Below are 22,786 nucleotides of genomic sequence, written 5' to 3'. Positions count from 1 at the left end.
GTGACCTGAGCCGACCCAGAGTAAGGACTCCCTCCCGAGGACGACATGCAGTGCTGGAAGAGCCTGGTCAGCTGTCTCAGCTGGTGGATGGTCCTGGTGGGCCTGGGGCACGTGGTGATGTACGGCAGGTCGCCGTCTCCCTACGGGCGCTACTCTGGCCTCCCCTCGGCTGGCAGGACGGTGCCGGCCCGGTGGGCCTGGTTCCTTCAGGAGATTCCATCTCTCCTGGTGCCCCTGCTTCTGCTTTTGCTCAGCCCGGACATGGCCTCGAGCACGGGCAGGAAGCTACTTCTGGGAACATTCTGTCTCCACTACTTCCAAAGGTAATTATAGAGTACATGACAGAGTAACAGAATGTAGGGTAGATTAGGTTAGGTGATGTAGAGTAGATTAGGTTAGGTTTAGTTGGCGAAATATTTTAGTTGACGAAATATTTTTTCATTTCAGTGTCACAGTATGACCTCGATCTCAAAAAAAAATTACTTTCTTACTATTCTTTTTAACAGGGAGCCACAGCTGAGTGGCTAAAGACACACACACGGTCCTCATATCCCTCCTAGTTACACACACACACAGTCCTCATATCCCTCCTAGTTACACACACACAGTCCTCATATCCCTCCTAGTTACACACACACACAGTCCACCATACATTGTGTATTTCGTCAGAGGTCAGGGTCATCCGTAGTGCAGCAGGATGTTGGGCACCGTACATGTAATACCAGCCACCCTTCAGTAACCAGCCCACAGCTGGAATACACCCTCCTGTCAGTGGCGGGGATCGAACCTATGACTTTTCGGTTACTGGCTGGCCTCTTTACCTCTAGGCCACCCTGCCTTACCAGGTTGTTACCTGGACATGTAGGGTAGGACATTCATTATGGTTCTAGCCAGACTTCCTGTTGTTTCGGTGTGTGTCCAACATGTGTGACTGATAAAGAAAGGAAGGCGTGGGGGATGGTATGCTGAGCACATTCATAGGACTTCATATTCATTCATTCAGATCTTTATTTAAACCCGAAAGGCAACTGAGGTTTCCCTCATTTACAGTTATGTCGAGTGTACATACAGAGATAATCGATAATAAATAAAGCATAGAAATCACAGCATGTAAAATCACAACAATAAGACAACAAGACGAGGGTAGACAAAAGCAAGGATAACTAATAAATTAAAACACATACAACTTGATCAACAATGATTGAAGATCAAGGTTTTAAACTCTGCAACAGAGGGGAGAATCTCAATCTTTAGGGACTGTTGGAGTTCATTCGTCATAACAAAATGCAGATTTACCCTGTTCTGAGCAAACTGTGAGAAAGGATGTGTACAACAGCATGTGCACGTTCTATGATTTACTATCTTGTTTTCTTCCAAATACTCCAAACCAAGTATTTAAGCACATGTCTTGAGTAAGAGAGTATGTGTGTGTTTAGAAATATATAATAAAAAAAATTCTGTTGCATAAATGTAATAACTAAATATTTGATTAATCACATTTCATATGCATAAACAAAACAATACTTTAATCAACCCTCTTCAGGGGATCTAAATTATCCAGTAATAATAATAATAATAATAATAATAACAATAATAATAATAATATTAATAATATATATCATAATTTCATCATCATCATTTATTTATTCGTACATTACCACAGTCCAACAGTACATATTAATATAACTCACCAAATCCCATGGCCGAAAGGAACAGGAAGAAGAAAAATTTGTATATATATAATTAATGTATTTCTATAGCACAAGAATTGCAGCCCAAAGTGCTTCACAGCAGATAGACATAAAATAGACGGAATAAAAGCAATGCAGAGAATAAGAAAATGGTCAAAACAATGCAGGTAATGTTATAAAAATAAAGAAAATCTATCTGTTAAATAGTATCTGTTAAATAAATCTATACGTTTTTATTCATTTTACAACACTGTTTCTTCATCAACAACAGGACATGTGTGTATTCCCTCCTGACCCGGGGTCAGCCGGTGCCTCTGTCCATGGTGACGGCAGCAGGCTTATTCTGCGCTGGGAACGGCTTTCTGCAGGGACACAGCCTGCTACACTGCACCCAGTTAGACGATGGCTGGCTGACTGACTACCGCTGTGTACTTGGTAGGAAGAAAGTATTTCATCTTTATTTACAAACAATGGTCCTCATTCTCGAACGGACATATGTGAAAGTTACCAAGGAATTCCTTCGATTTTTGTAAATTTGTTAGTACAAACGTTTTACCAAGATAGTTACAAAGGTAATTACGAACATGTTCGAGAATGAGGACCAGGGTCTTTATTTTCTTGCAGGGATGGGAAATGATCGGTTGCTTCCAGCCTAATTGTGGGTTTCATCCACTCTGAAAACTTCAAATGTTGATCTTGACTTTTAAAGAGGCAAATACTGTATCCTCATTAGTAGTGATTTCTTCCAGGTTTGGTCTTGTTTTACTTCGGAATGGCCATCAATGTACACAGTGACTACATCCTACGCAACCTGAGACGACCGGGAGAGGTAGTGTACAAGATCCCTCAAGGTAACCATATAAATATCCCTGAAGGTAACCATGTAAAGATCCCTCAAGGTAACCATATAAAGATCCCTCAAAGTAACCATATAAATATCCCTCAAGATAACATACGGTTATCCTATAACCATAGTTATATGAGTATAGCGAGCGATCTGCGCTCTAAGTGGAACACATCCTATATCAGTCTAGATACTGAATAAATTTCTCCACGTGTACATGTACACACCCATCCGCCTGGCCACATCCCCATCCGCTCCTCTACATAAGCAGGGATGTGGCCATACTAACAGCTCCTTCCCAAGTCTTTCACCACCGAAGGCGAAGACCACGGGGTCCTCAGTGAGTCCAGCGCAGAGCGCTCGCTATACTCATATAACTATGGTTATAGGATAACCGTATGTTATATTATCGTATAGCTTACGCTCTGCGCTCTAAGTGGAACACAGGAGCTGAGCAGAGCGGAAGCTCGACAAATGTACCCGCTGAAGCACCCCACAACCATCAGAACCGGGGAGGACCCGAGCCCCCTAGTGGAGGGGGGTCTGAGACAGTTAAGGAAGGTCAGAGTATCTGGGAAGATACTCCAGTCCTTCTACTCCGGAGCTGTAGAGAGCATCTTGACTGGAAACATCACTGCCTGGTATGGAAACAGCACAGCACAGGACAAGAAGGCCCTACAGAGAGTGGTGCGCTCAGCCGAGCGTACCACGGGTATTGCACTACCACCCCTGCAGGTCCTATACAACAAGAGGTGCAAATCCAGAGCCTGCAGAATAATGAAAGACCCTCACCACCCCAACAACAGCCTGTTCCAGCTGCTGAGGTCAGGCAGACGCCTGCGAACACCAGCAACTAGGACAGAGAGACTTCGGCTCAGCTTCTTCCCCCAGGCCATCAGAGCCTTGAACACTGAACTCTCCACACACAAGCACACATGAGCACACACACAACACACACACTGTACACGCTCACACACTAGCAGCCACTTTAACATGAGCACACACACACTCATGCTGCACACGCTCACACTTATGGTCACTTTACAAAAGGAAAGGTCACTTTAAGAATAGTATAGTATAACTTGAGATGGTATAATATAGCATTGTATAGCAGTGTACATAAAGACCCAGTGCCTCATCCGTAGCTAACAGTGTATTGCACTACCACAGGACCTAGCATGTCCTACCATGCTCTGTAAATAACTCATGTACATATACCGATATGCCCTACTTTGTTTACTTGTTTTATTGCACAATGTCGTTCTATTGGATTCTTATTATATATTACTATTGTATTATGCACAATCGTTGTGGGCAAGACCCCCCGCATTTAATTGTATACTTGTATTCAGATTCAGATTCAGATTCCTTTATTGAGCCATTTGTGTAACACATTGGTAATTGTTGCAGCAATACAGTGTATGCATTTTCTTTTCTTTTTTCACAGTAAACAACACCAACACAGACACATGACAAGAAACTAAACAGTGCAGTGGAGGATTAATCAATAAAATACATATATATATCACAGAGTCCATTATTCGTTCATACACAGTCATACCGGTGGTGGTAAGCTACAATTGCAGCCAGAGCTGCCCTGAGGCAGACTCACGGAAGCGTGGCGAATAATCAACGCCTACGGCCCCTCCGACCACCACCAACATTCATTCACATGCATACACATTCATACGAGGCAAGTAGGTTAAGTGTCTTGCCCAAGGACACAACGGCAGTGGGATGGACATGGGCTTGAGCGGGATTCGAACCACCAACCCTTCGATCATTGGACGACCCGCTCTACCCCTGAGCCACGCCGCCCCAGGGGTACTCGACTTGACCTGAGCCTGGAGCACTGCGGACTAGACAGGCGCCTAAGGGGTCTGCTGAAAACAGTACCCCAGCGGAAGGGGCGTTAGGTATGCTGTGCACCATGTCGCAGCCTCCACAAAAAAAACCTGACCCTCTAGAGGGGCAGAGGCAGAGAAGGCTGACACGATTGGCAGACGTCATGAAGGGTGCGGGGGCACACTCGCAGGCAGACGGGGTCAAGCCCGGCCTAACCCGAGAGTCAACTCCGCTACCAACACACCTGGAAACCAACCACCACCTAACAGGAGGCGGTTGTTCCTATAACCCCCCCAAGAAAAAACTCCAAACACAACTGCGGGTATACACCGGCTATACAGCAGTACAAGTGTTTCAGTTCTCAAGAAGGGGTTAACCCAGGCCAACAGGTCGACGAGAACGAGTCCGGACCTGGGCCCGGCGGACCGGGACGTACACAGGGATGCCAGAGGGGTACAAGAACCACCTCAACAGCCCCCTCCCAGCCCCGCCAAGCAGGAGAAGAGAGGGGCGAAAAAAAGAATGGAGAAGGACCAGGCTCCTTTAGCACAGCGCAAGGTACAACACAATATGGACCAAGCAATAGTGAAGGATAACACGCAGTGACATAACCACGAACACCTCCATAACATCAACCCCTGCAACGCCCGGGCCAACCTGGCATTTTCCCCCCGAAAAAGCACAAGTCCTTCAGGGTACCAGAACAGCAGATCTGCGCCCCGGCGGACAACGGGTTAACTGACCTGGTCCGGCAGGACCAGAACCAGTCCCGTGTCCTAATCACGCCACCATCCCCAGTCCTAAGAGGGGGGTAGGTACGCGTGTCGATCCAAAACATCACAGAGGGCGCCACCAAGATGGTCAGAACATAAAGCACCGCACCCGGTGGCCCACCCCAAAAGCGTGAGACCCCTCCGCCAATGCTTTGATCTATTCCGTTATCTCCCCCCAGAGATGAACGAGAATTCATCGAGACAAACCCAGTACACTGGCGCTCGGAAGAGACAAACTCCATCCTAGTTGCCCCTGAAAAACGCTGTTTCAATGATGAGCAACCAAGGCACGCAAGCCCATGCGTGGTTCCACACAGAAGCACCCAGGGCCAGCACTATGTACATGTCAAGACCCAAAACATATCAATGGTAATTCTAACAAGAACCCAGATAACGTTCCCTCCAAGCCGCCTGGGAGAGCGGCAAGAAGCTGGCCAAGACACAGATATGGGTCCCATATGACGCGTCCGAGGGAAAACACCCCTGTCAACCCTGCCCTGTATAAAAGAGAGGAGACAGGGAACCCCCAGAGAGACTTCCCACGTGAGTAATAATTTAAAAGATATATGTAACATTGAGCTACGTGACCAAGCTCAAGACATATGCAACGCACCGCATAACTCATCTTGACAATAACATGTCCACAACATGGAGCCTGAAAAGAACTCACGGAAGTCTCACAACCAATAGAAACGCGCCCAGTGACGTACTCTATGGCGGGAAGAATTCCGTGACCCACCTGCCCAAATATGGCTTGGGACCAGGGAACTCCCTTCCCCCCCCCCTCTCCCTACCCTGTGACACGCTGACCCAACAGCGTGACAGGAAGCCCGAAGGACAGGAGGTCCAACCCCCTGACCAATCAGAAAAAAGGGGAGGGAGGGTTTATCAGTTCACCCCCTCATGACCCCTCACCCCTGCGACAATGCAATGACAAAGCAGAGCCATGACACCAGTCATAGCGTGCTACATGAAGCGCATGTATACCTGTTTACCTGAATTTTTACACCTTTACCCTAAGGGAAGAAAAAAACACAGACCAAGAGAGGGGCCAAGGGCCCTGGTACAAGAGCTTACACATGTAACTTCTGTAGGCCAACACCTAACCGAGTTGTGGATCTTAAACGTGAAAACGATATACACAACCCTCCATCACAACAAAAAAGGGGCAAAAGTATACTCTCACTACTGTAAGAGTAACGTCGTTTTTCATGACGAGAGAAGACATAAGTCCTTGATTAAGTACTGGTCACAGGCCTTGCTATGTCCACATGACAGCGACCAACAATTTTCAGAAAAAATTGCCTCTCTCTAAGCAAGAGCACAACCCCAGCAGAAGCTGAGGGATTACACCGTATCCCCAAAAACATAAAACAAAATCATATTTGAGGGGAGGGGGTGGGGCCCAGGGGAAAACCGGGGAAACCCACCCCTCACCACCTTACCCCTGATACGACGCCAATGTGTAGAGTAAGCTTTACATCATGCATGCCACCACAGCCGAATACCTTGTTTGAACAGGCACAGCCCTGCTCATGTGTGAAAAAAACTTGCCAGTTGTTATTGTCATCATTACCCTTAAGTAAGAATAACAAGCTGAGAGAGGGACTCATCCCTCGATCACATGCCACTATGCATAACATTGTAGGGTAACCCAGCCAGTTGTGGGCTCAGCCACGTTGTCTAACGTTACATGAACACACACAACTTCTCATCATACAACAAAAAACCCAGTTCACTTTTACTCACGTAAAAAACAACGCTGTTTCTAGGTAGAGAGAAAGGAACAAGCCTTGGCCAAGCTATACAAGCGACCAAGACAATTCACACACAGCACATGTCGTATCTCCAAATGTAGTGAAGTAACATAGGTTTTGCAGACAAAGACATCGTTATTAACAAAAGATTCCAATGGACATCTTACCTGCACCAACGAATGCAGGACGAAAGGCCGCAACACAGGTTGGTCTCCACGTTGACGAAAGGCCTCTCGCTGGTGGGGCAAAAAGAAGCTATGGCCGAGACGCCCCCCTCCTGCAGCCGGTCATGGCGCAGGCCCGACTACATCTTCTGTCAAAGATGATGTCGTAGTCTGAGTGCCAGGGCCTGCTATTCTCACGGCTAATGCCAATGGTTGCAGCACAAGCTAACAGCTAACTCTAGGCTAACTGATAGCATCAAGCTAACGTTCCCAGCCGAGCGAAAAACGGGAAGCTAACGTCGTAGCTAACAGCTAACTGGCTAACAGTTAGCTCAACCCGGCTATCGCTAGCCACTAGCTCACGCAGAAGCAAGCTAAGCGGCTACTACTGAAAACTGTACAACGTGAGAAAAGCAATACAGGCCAACACTTCAGACAGCCGCTGTCTTTTTCTCTTCTCATCCGAAGAAAGAAGGGAAAAAAGGCAATACACGTCCCTCTACAGAACGGTGTTTACCAGACACAGTGGTGTCGTAGATTCAGAATCATGGTCCCAGGAAAACAAATCTCTTACTCGATGAGGAGCTAATGTTAACGTGGGCATCAAACTAGAACCCCCTCCACGCCGCTAAGGGCCAGCGAAAAAGATCCTAGCCTGGACCCGGCCTTCGTAAGCTGTGTAGTTGTTCCCCCCACAACCAACACACCTGGCTCCCGCGTTGCAAAAACATCACCCGCCCCAGAGAGGCCGTCAGCCCCCACATGGCCGAGCGCCTCCCAAGCAAAGTGTCCAACTGCAGAGCCGGCGGGGATTGCTCAGCGACGCGAGCCCCTAATACGAACGTAACACCACTCCCAGAACTGTCACTCTCCTCTCTCGAATATCATGCAGTATCTGTCTCTAATCCTTTCAATCTCACCATTGTTACACTCTACCACCCTCCAGCTACACTCGATCACTTCACAGATGAGCTGGACATGCTTCTTAGCTCCTTACCGGAAGATGGTACCCCTCTCCTTCTACTGGGCGACTTCAACCTGCCTGACTCATCTCAGTCAGTCATAGTAGTCTCCCTCCTACAATCGTTTGACCTGACTCCCACTGCCATGCCTCCCACCCACAAAGCAGGCAACTCCTTGGATCTCATATTTTCCCGTAACTCCAGCATCATTAACACCACGGTAACTCCCCTACATGTATCTGACCATTCCTTCATATCCTTCTCACTAACTCTCATGCTTAACCGAAAGGTCTTCACCCCAACTCAAACAGTCTCACTCAGACGCAACCTGCCCTCCCTATCCCCCTCCACCCTCTCCTCTGACATACTATCCGCTCTACCTTTGAGTGACACCTTCTCTGCTCTCTCCACAGAGATGGCAACCTCCACCCTCCTTTCAGCCCTTGCAACCTCCTTCGACAAGCTCTGTCCCCTCGTTGAGAAACCTGCCCGCCGTTCCCCACCCAGTCCATGGCTGACAGATCCAGTGAGAGAACAAAGACAGGTCCTGAGAGCAGCTGAAAGGAAGTATAGAAAGTCACGCCTCACTGCTGACATCGACACATATCACAACCTCTTGTTAACATTCTCCAAAACCATCACTAATGCCAAAGCTTCTTTCTTCCACCATAGGATCGAGGCCTCTGCCAAGAATCTTCGCAAACTGCATGCTACCATGTCCTCCCTCCTCACTCCCCCCCCACCCCCCCCTCCCTCATCTTTCTCTGCCGAAGACTTTGCGATCTTCTTTGAGGAAAAAGTGGAGAACATCCGCAGCTCCTTCTCCCAACCCCCACCCATTCCAAATGCTGAATCGAGAACCTCATCCTTCACTCTGTCATCTTTCTCTCCCATTACAGAAGCAGAGACCCTGACACTGGTAACGTCAAACCGTCCGACTACTTGCCAGCTGGACCAGCTACCCTCCCCACTCCTCCAGACCATAGCACCAGACATCCTCCCATTCCTAACTGCAACCATCAACTCCTCACTCAACTCGGGGGTGGTCCCCACCTCCCTAAAACAAGCCAGAGTCACGCCGCTCATAAAAAAACCAACCCTGAACCCTACCGTCATAGGCAACTACCGTCCTGTCTCTCTTCTCTCCTTCCTTTCTAAAACACTTGAACGTGCTGTATCCAACCAACTTACTGCTTATCTCTTACAGAATGACCTCCTAGACCCTAATCAGTCAGGCTTCAGGACTGGTCACTCCACAGAGACAGCCCTCATTGCGGTCACAGAGGCACTTCACTTAGCAAAAGCGAAAGGCCTCTCCTCTGTCCTGATTCTCCTAGATCTATCTGCAGCCTTCGACACAGTCAACCACCAGATCCTCCTTGCGGCCCTCGCAGGAATGGGAGTGGCTGGCTCTGCGCTGACATGGCTGTCATCATACCTCAATGACCGCTCCTACCAAGTGTCATGGAGAGGGACCCTGTCGGCCACCCGCCCCCTGCGGACGGGTGTCCCCCAGGGCTCGGTTTTAGGACCCCTTCTCTTCTCCCTCTACACTAAATCACTGGGTAACATTATCACGTCTCATGGCTTCTCCTACCATTGTTATGCCGACGATACTCAACTCTTCCTCTCCTTCCCTCCCTCAGATATCCACGTCTCTGAGCGGATCTCGGCCTGTCTGTCCGACATCTCAGCCTGGATGACGTCCAACCACCTCAAACTGAACCTAAGCCAAACAGAATTGCTCCACCTGCCGGCCAAATCCTCCCCCCTAACCGACCTTTCAATCACAGTCGAGAATACAGCTGTGACTGCGTCCCCGACCGCCAAGAACCTTGGTGTTGTCCTCGACGACCAGTTGAACTTCTCTGCTCACATCGCAGCGACGACCAGAACCTGCCGATTCCTCCTGAGCAACGTCAGAAGGATACGCCCCTTCCTGACAAAAGAAGCCACCCAACTCCTCGTCCAATCAACAGTCATCTCCCGCCTCGACTACTGCAATGCACTGCTCGCTGGCCTCCCGGCCACTGCCACTAAGCCTCTTCAACTCATTCAGAACGCAGCGGCCCGCCTGATCTCAAACCTACCGAAGTCGGCCCATGTCACCCCACTTCTTAGGGACCTGCACTGGCTCCCCATTGCTGCACGAATCCGCTTCAAGGCCCTCGACCTAGCATACCGTGCGGCAAAGGGAACCGCTCCCGCCTACCTCCGGTCAATGGTCTCTAACTACACACCCTCAAGACCCCTACGCTCTGCATCTTCTGGCCGCCTCAGACCTACTCCTATCCAAGCTCCGGGAGGGTCATCAAAGAGAAGTCGCCTATTCTCAGTCCTTGCCCCACAATGGTGGAATGAACTACCCACCCCAGTTAGGACAGCCGAATCACGTCCAATCTTTCGCCGTCGACTAAAGACGCACTTCTTCAACCATTATCTGAAAAAAAAAAAAAAAAAAAAAAAACAATAAAAAAAATCTAACCCTAACTAACCGTACTGTCATGCACTTGTCCTAATAAACTAACCTACACTGTAGCACTCAACACTTTGATGAACATTGTTGCTCAGCTGATAGAGTTGTGCCCTTCCTGATGGCTTGTCGTACAGAACTTGTAAGTCGCTTTGGATAAAAGCGTCAGCTAAATGACTAAATGTAAATGTAAATGTAAATACGAAGCGCCGGTGGAAGTCAGAATGATCATCATCTTCTATCTAGCCACTCTGGTGGCGAAGACATTATCGCTGTATTTCCTCGAAAAATAGTGAGAGAGAAAACAAAGATATAATGTCAACGCAGCTCCTTCTCTTCAACGTAGCTCCTTTCCAACTATTTCGGCACTAAACTCAAGTGGTGTATACAGACACTTGTCGGTGGTGAAAATAAGGAAGGAGCTGTTAGTATGGCCACACCCCTGCTTATGTAGAGGAGCGGATGGGGGTGTGGCCAGGCGGATGGGTGTGTACATGTACATGTGGAGAAATTCAGTATCTCGACTGATATAGGATGTGTTCCACTTAGAGTGCAGAGCGTAAGCTATATGATAATATAACCATATAAAGATCCCTCAAGGTAACCATGTAAAGGTCCCTGAAGGTAACCATATAAAGATCCCTCAAGGTAACCATATAAATATCCCTCAAAGTAACCATATAAAGATCCCTCAAAGTAACCATATAAAGATCCCTCAAAGTAACCATATAAAGATCCCTCAAGATAACCATATAAAGATCCCTCAAGGTAACCATATAAAGATCCCTCAAGGTAACCATATAAAGATCCCTCAAGGTAACCATATAAAGATCCCTCAAAGTAACCATATAAAGATCCCTCAATGTAACCATGTAAAGATCCCTCAAGGTAACCATGTAAAGATCCCTGAAGGTAACCATGTAAAGATCCCTCAAGGTAACCATATAAAGATCCCTCAAGGTAACCATATAAAGATCCCTCAAGGTAGCCATATAAAGATCCCTCAAGGTAACCATGTAAAGATCCCCCAAAGTAACCATATAAAGATCCCTCAAGGTAACCATGTAAAGATCCCTCAAGGTAACCATATAAAGATCCCTCAAGGTAACCATATAAATATCCCTCAAGGTAACCATATAAAGATCCCCCAAGGTAACCATATAAAGATCCCTCAAGGTAACCATATAAAGATCCCTGAAGGTAACCATATAAAGATCCCTCAAGGTAACCATATAAAGATCCCTGAAGGTAACCATATAAAGATCCCTGAAGGTAACCATATAAAGATCCCTGAAGGTAACTGTAACTGAGGGGTACAATTCCCTGACTGTATTAATCAAGTATTGGTATCATTAAACCACTACCGTCTTATGTACATTATTCTGGCCATACCGTACACAAGTATATGATGAGAACTCCTCCACAATGATACGGTTTCCACACAAAGTACTCGTTTAGAAGAATATTTATTAACAGCAAATATTATTACATAATATACTTTACTTAGATTGCGCTTATAAGGCAAAGAATGTGCGTAGGCAAATCAATAATGAATGTTAGGAATTATCTAGGGAATACTGGTAAGGGGGTTACTACCGGTTGTAAGCCAGCAGGGGGAGGCAATGCTCTACTACAAAGTCAATGGTTCCACAGGGACTCTAATAAGCTCCTGCGAGGGGGAGCGGTATTACTCCCTGGCTCAGCGGATGAAAGTCAGCCGCTGTAATCCCAATGTGCGGGCGGCACAGGTGGAACCGGTCAGCCTCTGGTCCAACAGAGACGGGCTCGAATGATGGTCCTCACGGTAGATCCCACACAGCAGCGGGGTAGACGGTTCTCTGCTCCAGCAGCCACAGTACCAAAGCAATAATCCAGCCGGAAAGGGGCTCTGCTGGCGCCGGTGTAGATATCCTCCGGTGCGCGGTGGTTCACAGTTGAACTTGACGTTACTATCCTATTCGCACGCGGCTATAAGTGCTCTATTTAGACACACAATTACTCACTTCACGTGGTCTTTGACTCGTAATGAAGGCTTACTAGTAGGTAGCGAACGATACGTTGAACAAACGTATTAGGATAAAACAAGACTCTATTTAGGGGCAATACGGGCCCACTTCACCGCACGTTGCATAGTGGGTGAGGCGTCACTTGGGTAACTCGAACTGAACGGACTGCGGACTGAACTGAACAAGACTGAACTGAACTCGAACTAACTCAGTATTCACCTACGCCATATTTATATGTGCGGGGAATAAACGAGTGCCAGCCTCCTCACTGTCTCGTAGCCCTGGGCAAAAGCGGGCATGTTGAGACAAGCCTTGACGGTAGCTTTCAACTTGACTCTAGGGGTAAGACACTGGCACTGGTGGGCGCTGTCCAATAGGAGAACGAAATATTATGGTCTGTAGGCTACTAGGTTAAAGGGACATTCCGTGTATATGTACAGAGAATACACAAGGGATATCAAACGATATACAAATATTATGCAATATATATCAATCAATAAATACATATATTCGGTTTAATCTGACCCTTTGTAACAGCCGCCCCCTAATTAGTCCCACCTAATTAGCTAAACAGAGACAGATTAACCGCACTGTCCACTACTCAATGTCTGTTGTGAGGGTAGGCAGGTCACAAAGTCAGGGGTCATGGTCGTCATTAAGCGAGTCGGGGAGCCTTGGCGACTCTATCAGCCTCGCCACGGGTCGGTTGTATGTCCGCCCTTGGCCGAGCACTTCTGCCACTCTGACCTTTCCGTCGGCACCAGTGGTCACTTTGCTTACGCGGCCGGCCGGCCACGCAGCTCGGGGTAGTGACTGGTCTATGGTCATGACGACTGGACGGGATGAAGGGGGGCTTAGGAGGAAGCGGGCCTGAGACTGCTTTGATCTGTGCTTGGCTGTGCCTCCTCCTCCTCCGTCTGTTTCTCTTGTTTGCTCTGTACCCCATCTGAGGAGGGGCCGGTCCCGGCCGCCCCGTCAAGGAGTCGCTTGGGGTGCTGGGTTCGAGGTCAGCTACGTCTGGAGCGCAGCTGAGGGGGGTGGAGTTCCGAACTCCCTCTGGTACCCACGGTTCTCTCACGGGCCTCTCGCTTAATGTCAATAGCCTCTGCTGTACGGGGGAGAGGCCGGTGTCGCTCGCCTCTGTGTGTAGGCAGCGTGTAGACGTGGGTTGACTGTCAAGTCCGTAGAGGGGGCCCTGGAGCGTCCATCCCAGTCGGGTCTGAACCGCGACTGGGCATCCTTTGGGTCCGATGTGGGCCGCCTCGATTGGGAGAATGAGGTCCGCGTGGTCGGAGCCGATGAGCAGGGTCGGTGTGGCGCCGTCGATAAGCGGTATAGGTAGTTGACGTAGGTGCACATACTTAGCCATCAGCTGTGGGATGGGGTAGGTGTACTGAGACAAGCCTATGTCGTGGCTGGTGAAGACGTTAGTTATACTATACTGCTTCTCGGGCTGGTCCACCGCTGCTATCTTGAAGGAGACCTTTTCACCCTTTATGGTCTTCTGGTCCCTTCTGATGGTGCGTATGGTCATGGTATCTTTGACACCCCGCAGGCCCAACTGGGCTGCTGCGGAAGCGAGGAGAGTCTTTTCAGACCCATCGTCCAGGACGGCGTAAGTGTCCAGGACCTTGTCCTCGTAGCTCAGGAGCACTCTGACCACTTTGAGGAGCACACGGGGGGTCCCGCTATGCTGGTCAATGTGGAGCACTCCTGTTGGTGGTGACGTAGAATCTATATGGTGCGAGTCGCACCGTGACTCCCAGTGTCTGCTGTAGCAGTCGGGACACCAGGGAGCGGTCTGGTGGAACTTTGGTGCTGGTGCCACCGCCTCGGCATGGTACATTACCGCGACGGGCCCACTCTGTTGTCCTGGCTGACGCCTGTTGATGTCATGCAGGACCTCCAAGTGGGTGCCACCGCACCTGCTGCACTTCTTTTTCAAGCGGCACTCAGCTGCTAGGTGGCTGCGCGCGCAGCTTTAGCAGCGGCGGTGGTCCTTGATCCACTGACTCACCTCGTCCGTGGTCAGCTTCCCGAAAGTGTCGCATTGGTACAGCCGATGTTCTCCCTCACAGTACTGGCACTCAATCTTCCACTGGTCCTCTTTCGTCGAGGGGGTGTGGTGGTTCTTGTGCTGCGGTACTGATTCGGCTTGGTGCATAACGGTCACCAACCGGCGGTTATCCGTTGATCCCCGAGGTCCGAGTCTTGGGCTTGGTCCACTCCATACGAACGTGTCGAGTCGTAGGCTACTGACCTCCCTGGCGAGGAACTCAGATAGGTCTAGGAGGGATGCCTCTGGACCGTTGGGGTCGCGGTAGTCTCTCTGCCGCCTGAAGCGCTCTTGTCGGGCGGGAGGGAGCTTCTCTAATATCCTCTCTACATTAGAGTTAGCGTACAGTTCATAGATACCCTTTTCCTTTTGGGACCCCAGCATCCCTACCAGGGACTGTACCTTGATAGACAGGTCATCTAATGCTCTGTTGTCTCTGGCTGGGGGGAGACGGTCAATGTCTCTTATCTCCTGTATCACAGTCCCATACGCGTCCATAACGTTGGTCGAGTGCTGCTAGAGCCGCTGTGTATGGGGTAGTAGAGTTGGCATAGGCCAGCGCTATATTGTGCGCTCGGGGCACCTTGAGGTGCTTCAGTAGGATAGCATACTTGTACGGTTCGTCAGCTACATCGGACAACATTGTCTCTAAGCACATTCGTAGCTCCGTGTACTGTGCTCTGTTCTCATGGGTGAAGTCCGGGATGGTCGGTGTGCCAAGGTACGATGCCATGGATGACTGGCACATCGGTGAGCGTTGGGGAAGAGGCCTCCTAGGCGAGTCTCCCCGTGCGTGTCGTCTTGGGCTGGTACTTGGTGGGTACCGAAGGTCGGGTACCCAGGTGCTGTTCCTCGGAGCTGGCGGTGCGTCAAACTCACCGTGAGTTGAGTCGGGGGTTTGTAGCGCAGGGCCTCGGGGCTGACTTCTGGGCTGTACTGGACCTCCTGGTCCTGAGTACGTTGCTGCTGGTCGGGGCTGTACTGGGCCACCTGGGCCAGAGTACGTTGCTGCTGGTCGGCTTGACCTTCCTCCTCTTCCTCCTCCTCTTCCTCTGCTAGGACCTGGAGTCTTCTGTTCAGTCTCTCGGCGTGGTCCGGTTCTTCCCGGTTGCTGGGTCTCGTATGGACCGGCCGGGGAGGGGGTTCGGAGACGTGGACAGGATCCTCCTGTTGGCGGGGTCCCGGGTCGCTTGGTCGGGTAGGGGAATGTGTCCTAGACCCGTGTTGTGACGATCTCCGGGAGCTCCGTGCGGAGTGAGGGGGTGTCGTCATGGCAACCAGTTTGTCTATCAGTTCCGCCTGCAGCCGGTCGCGCTCTGCCTCGCGCTGGGCATGGGCTGCGTCGCGCGCTGCTTCGCGCTGGGCATTGGCGGCGTCGCGCTGCGCATTGGCGCTGGCCTGGGCGGCGTCGCGTTGTGCGTTGGCGGCGTCGCGCTGGGCATTGGCGCTGGCATGGGCGGCGTGGAGCTGTGCATTTGCGACGGCGTGCTGTGCATCGGCGCGGCTTCTTTCAATGTTCTCTTCCGTCTGAAGGCGTCTGGTCTCCAGTCTTATGCGGTCGTCTTCACTCCTTTGTTGCGCCTGGAAGCGCTCTCGCTCGCCTGCAAAATGTTCGCGCTCGCGTGTCTGTTGCGCTTGAAGTCGATCGCGTTCGGTGGAGGCTGCCAGGGTGGCGATGAGTGCCTGCGCCAGCATCTTGTCCGCCTTGCTGGGGGAAGACGCCGTTCGGGGCGATCGGCTCCCGGCAGTACTTGTTGGAGATGCGTTCTCCTGCGGGGAGTCCTGGAGCTCTATCTCCTGGGCGCTCTCCTCTTCTTGTACCGGGCAGAGTTCCATCTCTGGAGGGTTGTCTTTCTCCTGGAGCTCTCCGGGGACTACTTCTTCGGTCTTGGCGGGGGGTAAAGTCGTGTCAGTTCCCTCCTCGTCCCCACCGTGAGCTTGGTCAGTTACATTAGAACCCACTAGGGCCTCTGTTGGCGGGGTAGCCTGGTTGATAGGGTCGGACATAATTTTACTATCCGCTTTAGTTATTTTATCCGTATTTAACTTCCCTTTAAAGCTAGGTATTGGACTGACAGTGTATGCCTCTAGATAGGGAGGTGGCTGCCGTCTGCGCTGCGGGCGATCTAGCTTAGGAGAACCGTTTGTGGAGTGTTCATCATCGGCCATGTCAATATTAATATTATATTAATATTACGCTAATTATTATCCGGCTCGAAGGACCAATTGTAACTGAGGGGTACAATTCCCTGACTGTATTAATCAAGTATTGGTATCATTAAACCACTACCGTCTTATGTACATTATTCTGGCCATACCGTACACAAGTATATGATGAGAACTCCTCCACAATGATACGGTTTCCACACAAAGTACTCGTTTAGAAGAATATTTATTAACAGCAAATATTATTACATAATATACTTTACTTAGATTGCGCTTATAAGGCAAAGAATGTGCGTAGGCAAATCAATAATGAATGTTAGGAATTATCTAGGGAATACTGGTAAGGGGGTTACTACCGGTTGTAAGCCAGCAGGGGGAGGCAATGCTCTACTACAAAGTCAATGGTTCCACAGGGACTCTAATAAGCTCCTGCGAGGGGGAGCGGTATTACTCCCTGGCTCAGCGGATGAAAGTCAGCCGCTGTAATCCCAATGTGCGGGCGGCACAGGTGCAACCGGTCAGCCTCTGGTCCAACAGAGACGGGCTCGAATGATGGTCCTCACGGTAGATCCCACACAGCAGCGGGGTAGACGGTTCTCTGCTCCAGCAGCCACAGTACCAAAGCAATAATCCAGCCGGAAAGGGGCTCTGCTGGCGCCGGTGTAGATATCCTCCGGTGCGCGGTGGTTCACAGTTGAACTTGACGTTACTATCCTATTCGCACGCGGCTATAAGTGCTCTATTTAGACACACAATTACTCACTTCACGTGGTCTTTGACTCGTAATGAAGGCTTACTAGTAGGTAGCGAACGATACGTTGAACAAACGTATTAGGATAAAACAAGACTCTATTTTGGGGCAATACGGGCCCACTTCACCGCACGTTGCATAGTGGGTGAGGCGTCACTTGGGTAACTCGAACTGAACGGACTGCGGACTGAACTGAACAAGACTGAACTGAACTCGAACTAACTCAGTATTCACCTACGCCATATTTATATGTGCGGGGAATAAACGAGTGCCAGCCTCCTCACTGTCTCGTAGCCCTGGGCAAAAGCGGGCATGTTGAGACAAGCCTTGACGGTAGCTTTCAACTTGACTCTAGGGGTAAGACACTGGCGCTGGTGGGCGCTGTCCAATAGGAGAACGAAATATTATGGTCTGTAGGCTACTAGGTTAAAGGGACATTCCGTGTATATGTACAGAGAATACACAAGGGATATCAAACGATATACAAATATTATGCAATATATATCAATCAATAAATACATATATTCGGTTTAATCTGACCCTTTGTAACAGTAACCATATAAAGATCCCTGAAGGTAACCATATAAAAATCCCTCAAGGTAACCATATAAAGGTCCCTAAATCAACTCAGGAAGGCTGCCTCCATAGTGGGAGTCGAACTGGACAATCCGGAGGTGGTTGCGGAGAGGAGGATGAGAAAGAAGCTGGATGCTATCCTGGAGAACCCCTCCCACCCCCTCTGTGAGGAGCTATCCTGGAGAACCCCTCCCACCCCCTCTATGAGGAGATATTCTGGAGAACCCCTCCCACCCCCTCTGTGAGGGGATATTCTGGAGAACCCCTCCCACCCCCTCTGTGAGGAGCTATCCTGGAGAACCCCTCCCACCCCCTCTGTGAGGAGCTATCCTGGAGAACCCCTCCCATCCCCTCTGTGAGGAGCTATCCTGGAGAACCCCTCCCACCCCCTCTGTGAGGAGCTATCCTGGAGAACCCCTCCCACCCCCTCTGTGAGGAGCTATCCTGGAGAACCCCTCCCACCCCCTCTGTGAGGAGCTATCCTGGAGAACCCCTCCCATCCCCTCTGTGAGGAGCTATCCTGGAGAACCCCTCCCACCCCCTCTGTGAGGAGCTATCCTGGAGAACCCATCCCATCCCCTCTATGAGGAGCTATCCTGGAGAACCCCTCCCACCCCCTCTGTGAGGAGCTATCCTGGAGAACCCCTCCCATCCCCTCTGTGAGGAGCTATCCTGGAGAACCCCTCCCATCCCCTCTATGAGGAGCTATCCTGGAGAACCCCTCCCACCCCCTCTGTGAGGAGCTATCCTGGAGAACCCCTCCCACCCCCTCTATGAGGAGCTATCCTGGAGAACCCCTCCCATCCCCTCTGTGAGGGGCTATCCTGGAGAACCCATCCCACCCCCTCTGTGAGGAGCTATCCTGGAGAACCCCTCCCATCCCCTCTCTGAGGAGCTATCCTGGAGAACCCCTCCCACCCCCTCTGTGAGGAGCTATCCTAGACAACCCCTCCCATCCCCTCTATGAGGAGCTATCCTGGAGAACCCCTCCCATCCCCTCTATGAGGAGCTATCCTGGAGAACCCTTCCCATCCCCTCTATGAGGAGCTATCCTGGAGAACCCCTCCCACCCCCTCTATGAGGAGCTATCCTGGAGAACCCCTCCCACCCCCTCTGTGAGGAGCTATCCTGGAGAACCCCTCCCACCCCCTCTACAAGTTAGTTAGATAGTAAATTATAACACTACCTTATGCATACTGCTGCACCTTATGTGACACTGTGAATACTGTATATTTCAGTTAGTTAGATAGTAAATTATATTGACTTATTTGTTTACACTGCTTGTGTTGTACCCCCCCCCCCCCCCCCCCCCCATCCCCCATGCTGCTATGATGCCTGAATTTCCCCAAGGGGATCAATAAAGGAATATCTTATCTTATCCTGGAGAACCCCTCCCACCCCCTCTGTGAGGAGCTATCCTGGAGAACCCCTCCCATCCCCTCTGTGAGGAGCTAGCTAGGATGAGGAGCATGTTCAGCCATAGACTCACCACAAGACTCACTACAACCCGGGTCAGCCCCTCCTCAATCGTGAGTGCAGATGCCTCCCTAGCGAACGAACTCAACTCCTTTTACGCACGGTTTGGGGCGGGCAGTGGCGAGGTTAGCTCATCGGCTAGCGACGTCACTGACGCGCCGGCTGCCGCAGCGGGGGAAGTGGGGGGGGGCTTCCTCCGCGGGGGAGAAACATTTTGTATAGGTTTGGTCTTTATTCTTTTTACTTTTGTTACTCTATGAAGCACAATCTCAGGAGGCTCATACAGAACCAAGCATTTCACTGTCGTGTACATGTACCTTATGTGACAAATAAAACTAAACTTGAACTTGAAACGTTTTCCTCTGCCACAGGAGGGATGTTTGAGTATGTGTCCAGTGCCAACTATTTGGGAGAGATTGTGGAATGGTTTGGTTACGCCGTAGCCACCTGGTCCCTGCCCGGCCTCGCCTTTGCCCTGTTCTGCCTGAGTTTCATTGGACCAAGAGCACATCAACATCACAGGTACATTGGACTTACCTAACCAGACCTAACCAGCTCTAGTAATCAATAATAGCTTCCAGTAGCATTTATAATGCAATGAATGCTTTAATATTAAGTATTGTAACTGTATTGTAAACATGTATAAGGACAGTGCGACAGTGGCTCGGGAGGTAGAGCAGTCGTCTGGTAATCCAGAAGTTTCCGGTTAAATTCCCGCTCCTCCGGGCAGCGTCAAAGTATTCTTGAGCAAGACACTTAACCCCTAACTGCTCCTGATGAGCAGGTTGGCACCTTGTATGGTCGCTTCCGCCGTCGGTGTGTGAATGTGTGAGTGAATGGGTGAATGTGAGAAACAAAATTGTAAAGCGCTTTGGATAAAAGCTGCTATATAAAATGCACCATTTTATATATAAAATGCACCATTTACACCTAACCAGCTCCTAGCCACCTAGTATTTACAAACAATCAATAATAGCTTCCAGTAGCACTTATAATGCAATTAATGGTTTATTAAGTATTGTAACTGTATTGTAAACATCTATACGGACATCTATAATTAGTTATTGGTACGCATTAATAAATATTAAAGGGAACACATTATGGCAAATGTTTTGACTAGTTTGGGTATTTCTGCTTTCACGTTATTATGTAGAGTAAAAAGGTGCTGAATAAAAGTATTGCTTTTCCACCCAAATAATTATTGATTTAATAAATTGTAATCATTTAAAACATTTTGATGGGTCCAAAATTAATGTTGTTGTTTACATGATGTGTGCATGTATCCCCTCCCTACTTCCCATTTCCCCACGTGGAATGGACCCGATTGGATGAATGGCTGGTGTTCTAGTGTGACATCTAGTGGCTGAATGTTATCTACAGTACCTTTAAGTATACAGGACATATTATGCTGGCGGCTACGTGGCGTAGTGGGCAAGGCACTCACCACGAAATGCTGGAGACGCTGGGCTCGTCAGTTCGAGCCCAGCGCTCCACATTTGCTTTCAGTTTAGCTGGTCGTCCACAGTAATACACATTGGCCGTATTACGGGGAGGGAAACTGAAGGGTGGGGATCGGGCGTTGTGGACAGCGACTCCTACAGGTCGGTTGGTGCGCCTGCGCAGTAGAATCAGGAAGTGTCGGGGGCAGCGTGAGCCTCCCACGCGTTACTCCTCGCCACTGAGAGATCGAGCTGCGCAGGTGAAAAGATGCGACTGCTGTTACCTCAAGTACCGGAGGGGACTTGTGCTATGTATGACTTAGTCCACATTGCAGCCGGCTTGTGGGAGGCAAGAAACAGCGTCCGTGACAGGGGAGGGTTGAATTGGATGATACGAAATTGGGATGGGAGAAAATATAGAAAATGGGAGAAAAAGTGGATCAAAAAAAAGTATACAGGACATATTCTATAATCAGTTTGTGAATCATAATGTTATCTGTGTTCTTATCCGCTTTTTACAGATACTACCACCAGAAATTCAGAGACTATCCCAGAATACGGAAGGCTTTGATTCCATTCATCTTTTGAGAAAGGAGGACAGGTTCACCTCTTCATAAGCAAGAAACTATGAACAAGCACCTTTAGAATCAGCAAAAAACAACAGGACAGGACTCTTCAGGACAGGACTCACCTTTGGCAAATCTCACTCTGGTTTTTTACTCATGCACTTATTTCAGAGAACACGTTTTACTCTTGTTGTCAGTCCCTCGTACTTATAATCACAGTCATTGGTGTATAAATGTCCTAGAATGCAGTACCTTACCAGATCTATTTACTACATGTCAAATCATGCCATAGACTTCAGACTCCTGGGCCCTCATTTATCAATAATGCGTAGAAAGTGTTCTATTTTCGTTCCTACGCACAGAATATAGAAAAGGTCGTACGCAAACTCTGTGTTGATAAATACCAATTGTTCTTACCGTCTATAGGGAGGTGTAGTGGTTACGTCATTTTAGTTTTTTCGTGTTCCACCCTCTGTCCAATGCAATGTATTTCCCCATTGCCCATTTCTAAATCGTCTCGTTTAAAAAAAATTACATTTCCGTGGTGTACCTTTCTGTGCGTATTCATCCACAATCTATAGCTCAGCATGAAAATATTCGTAATTAATCGTAAATGTAGCAAAATAACAGTGTTTATGTTTTCGTTCACTGAGGAACTATACACTCACTTTGGCGCTGCTGACTGACGTCACCACAGCGTAGACTCCTGGTTTTAGTCGCAGACCTAGGATCAGATTTCCCTTACATTCCATAAGCTTAACAATTCGTACAAATTGGAAAATAACTGACCCTGAATCTGTGGCTATAGTATCTGTTTCACCCAACACTAGTTTATAGCCAACCACAATTTTTTTATATTTGTATTTATAATTTAAATCGTATAACGTTATTTTGCTGCATATTAAATCACTGTAAATACTAATGTAAATCATTGTTTCGTTGTACATATTGTGTATAGTTTATAACGTTATTGTTTTTTTATGTAACGTTAGTAGCTAGCTAGCTCACGGAGATAAAACTGGGAACGAGGTTAGTAGCTAGCTAGCTTGCTAGCCGGCATGATGCATGCATGCTTTGCCCCCAGAGTGTAACCACAGGTCTGAGAAGAGGACCTGCTCATTTGACTCATTCCCGAAACTCCTCTACATGCCCCGATTTAAAATGGTTCACGACAGTAGACATTGCTAACGTCTAGTACATTTAGCTAGGTAACGTTAGCTGGCTAGCTAGCTTGGTATCAG

General features: G+C 49.0%; 1 protein-coding gene across 1 annotated transcript; it reads left to right on the top strand.

The window, feature by feature from the left end:
* On the top strand, positions 1-22,461 carry LOC311234153 (3-oxo-5-alpha-steroid 4-dehydrogenase 2-like). Its single transcript, XM_084321269.1, has 5 exons — positions 1-323; positions 1,963-2,126; positions 2,441-2,542; positions 19,912-20,062; positions 21,501-22,461. The coding sequence occupies exons 1-5, from the start codon at positions 46-48 to the stop codon at positions 21,565-21,567; spliced, it is 762 nt and encodes a 253-aa protein (XP_084177395.1). The 5' UTR covers positions 1-45; the 3' UTR covers positions 21,568-22,461.
* Positions 22,462-22,786: the final 325 nt, after the last annotated feature.

The sequence above is a fragment of the Notolepis coatsorum genome, assembly GCF_963971535.1.
Source record: "Notolepis coatsorum genome assembly, chromosome: 9".
Taxonomy (NCBI): domain Eukaryota; kingdom Metazoa; phylum Chordata; class Actinopteri; order Aulopiformes; family Paralepididae; genus Notolepis; species Notolepis coatsorum.
The sequence above is the reverse complement of the archived record's forward strand: the minus strand, read 5'-3'. Positions and strand labels throughout refer to the sequence as shown.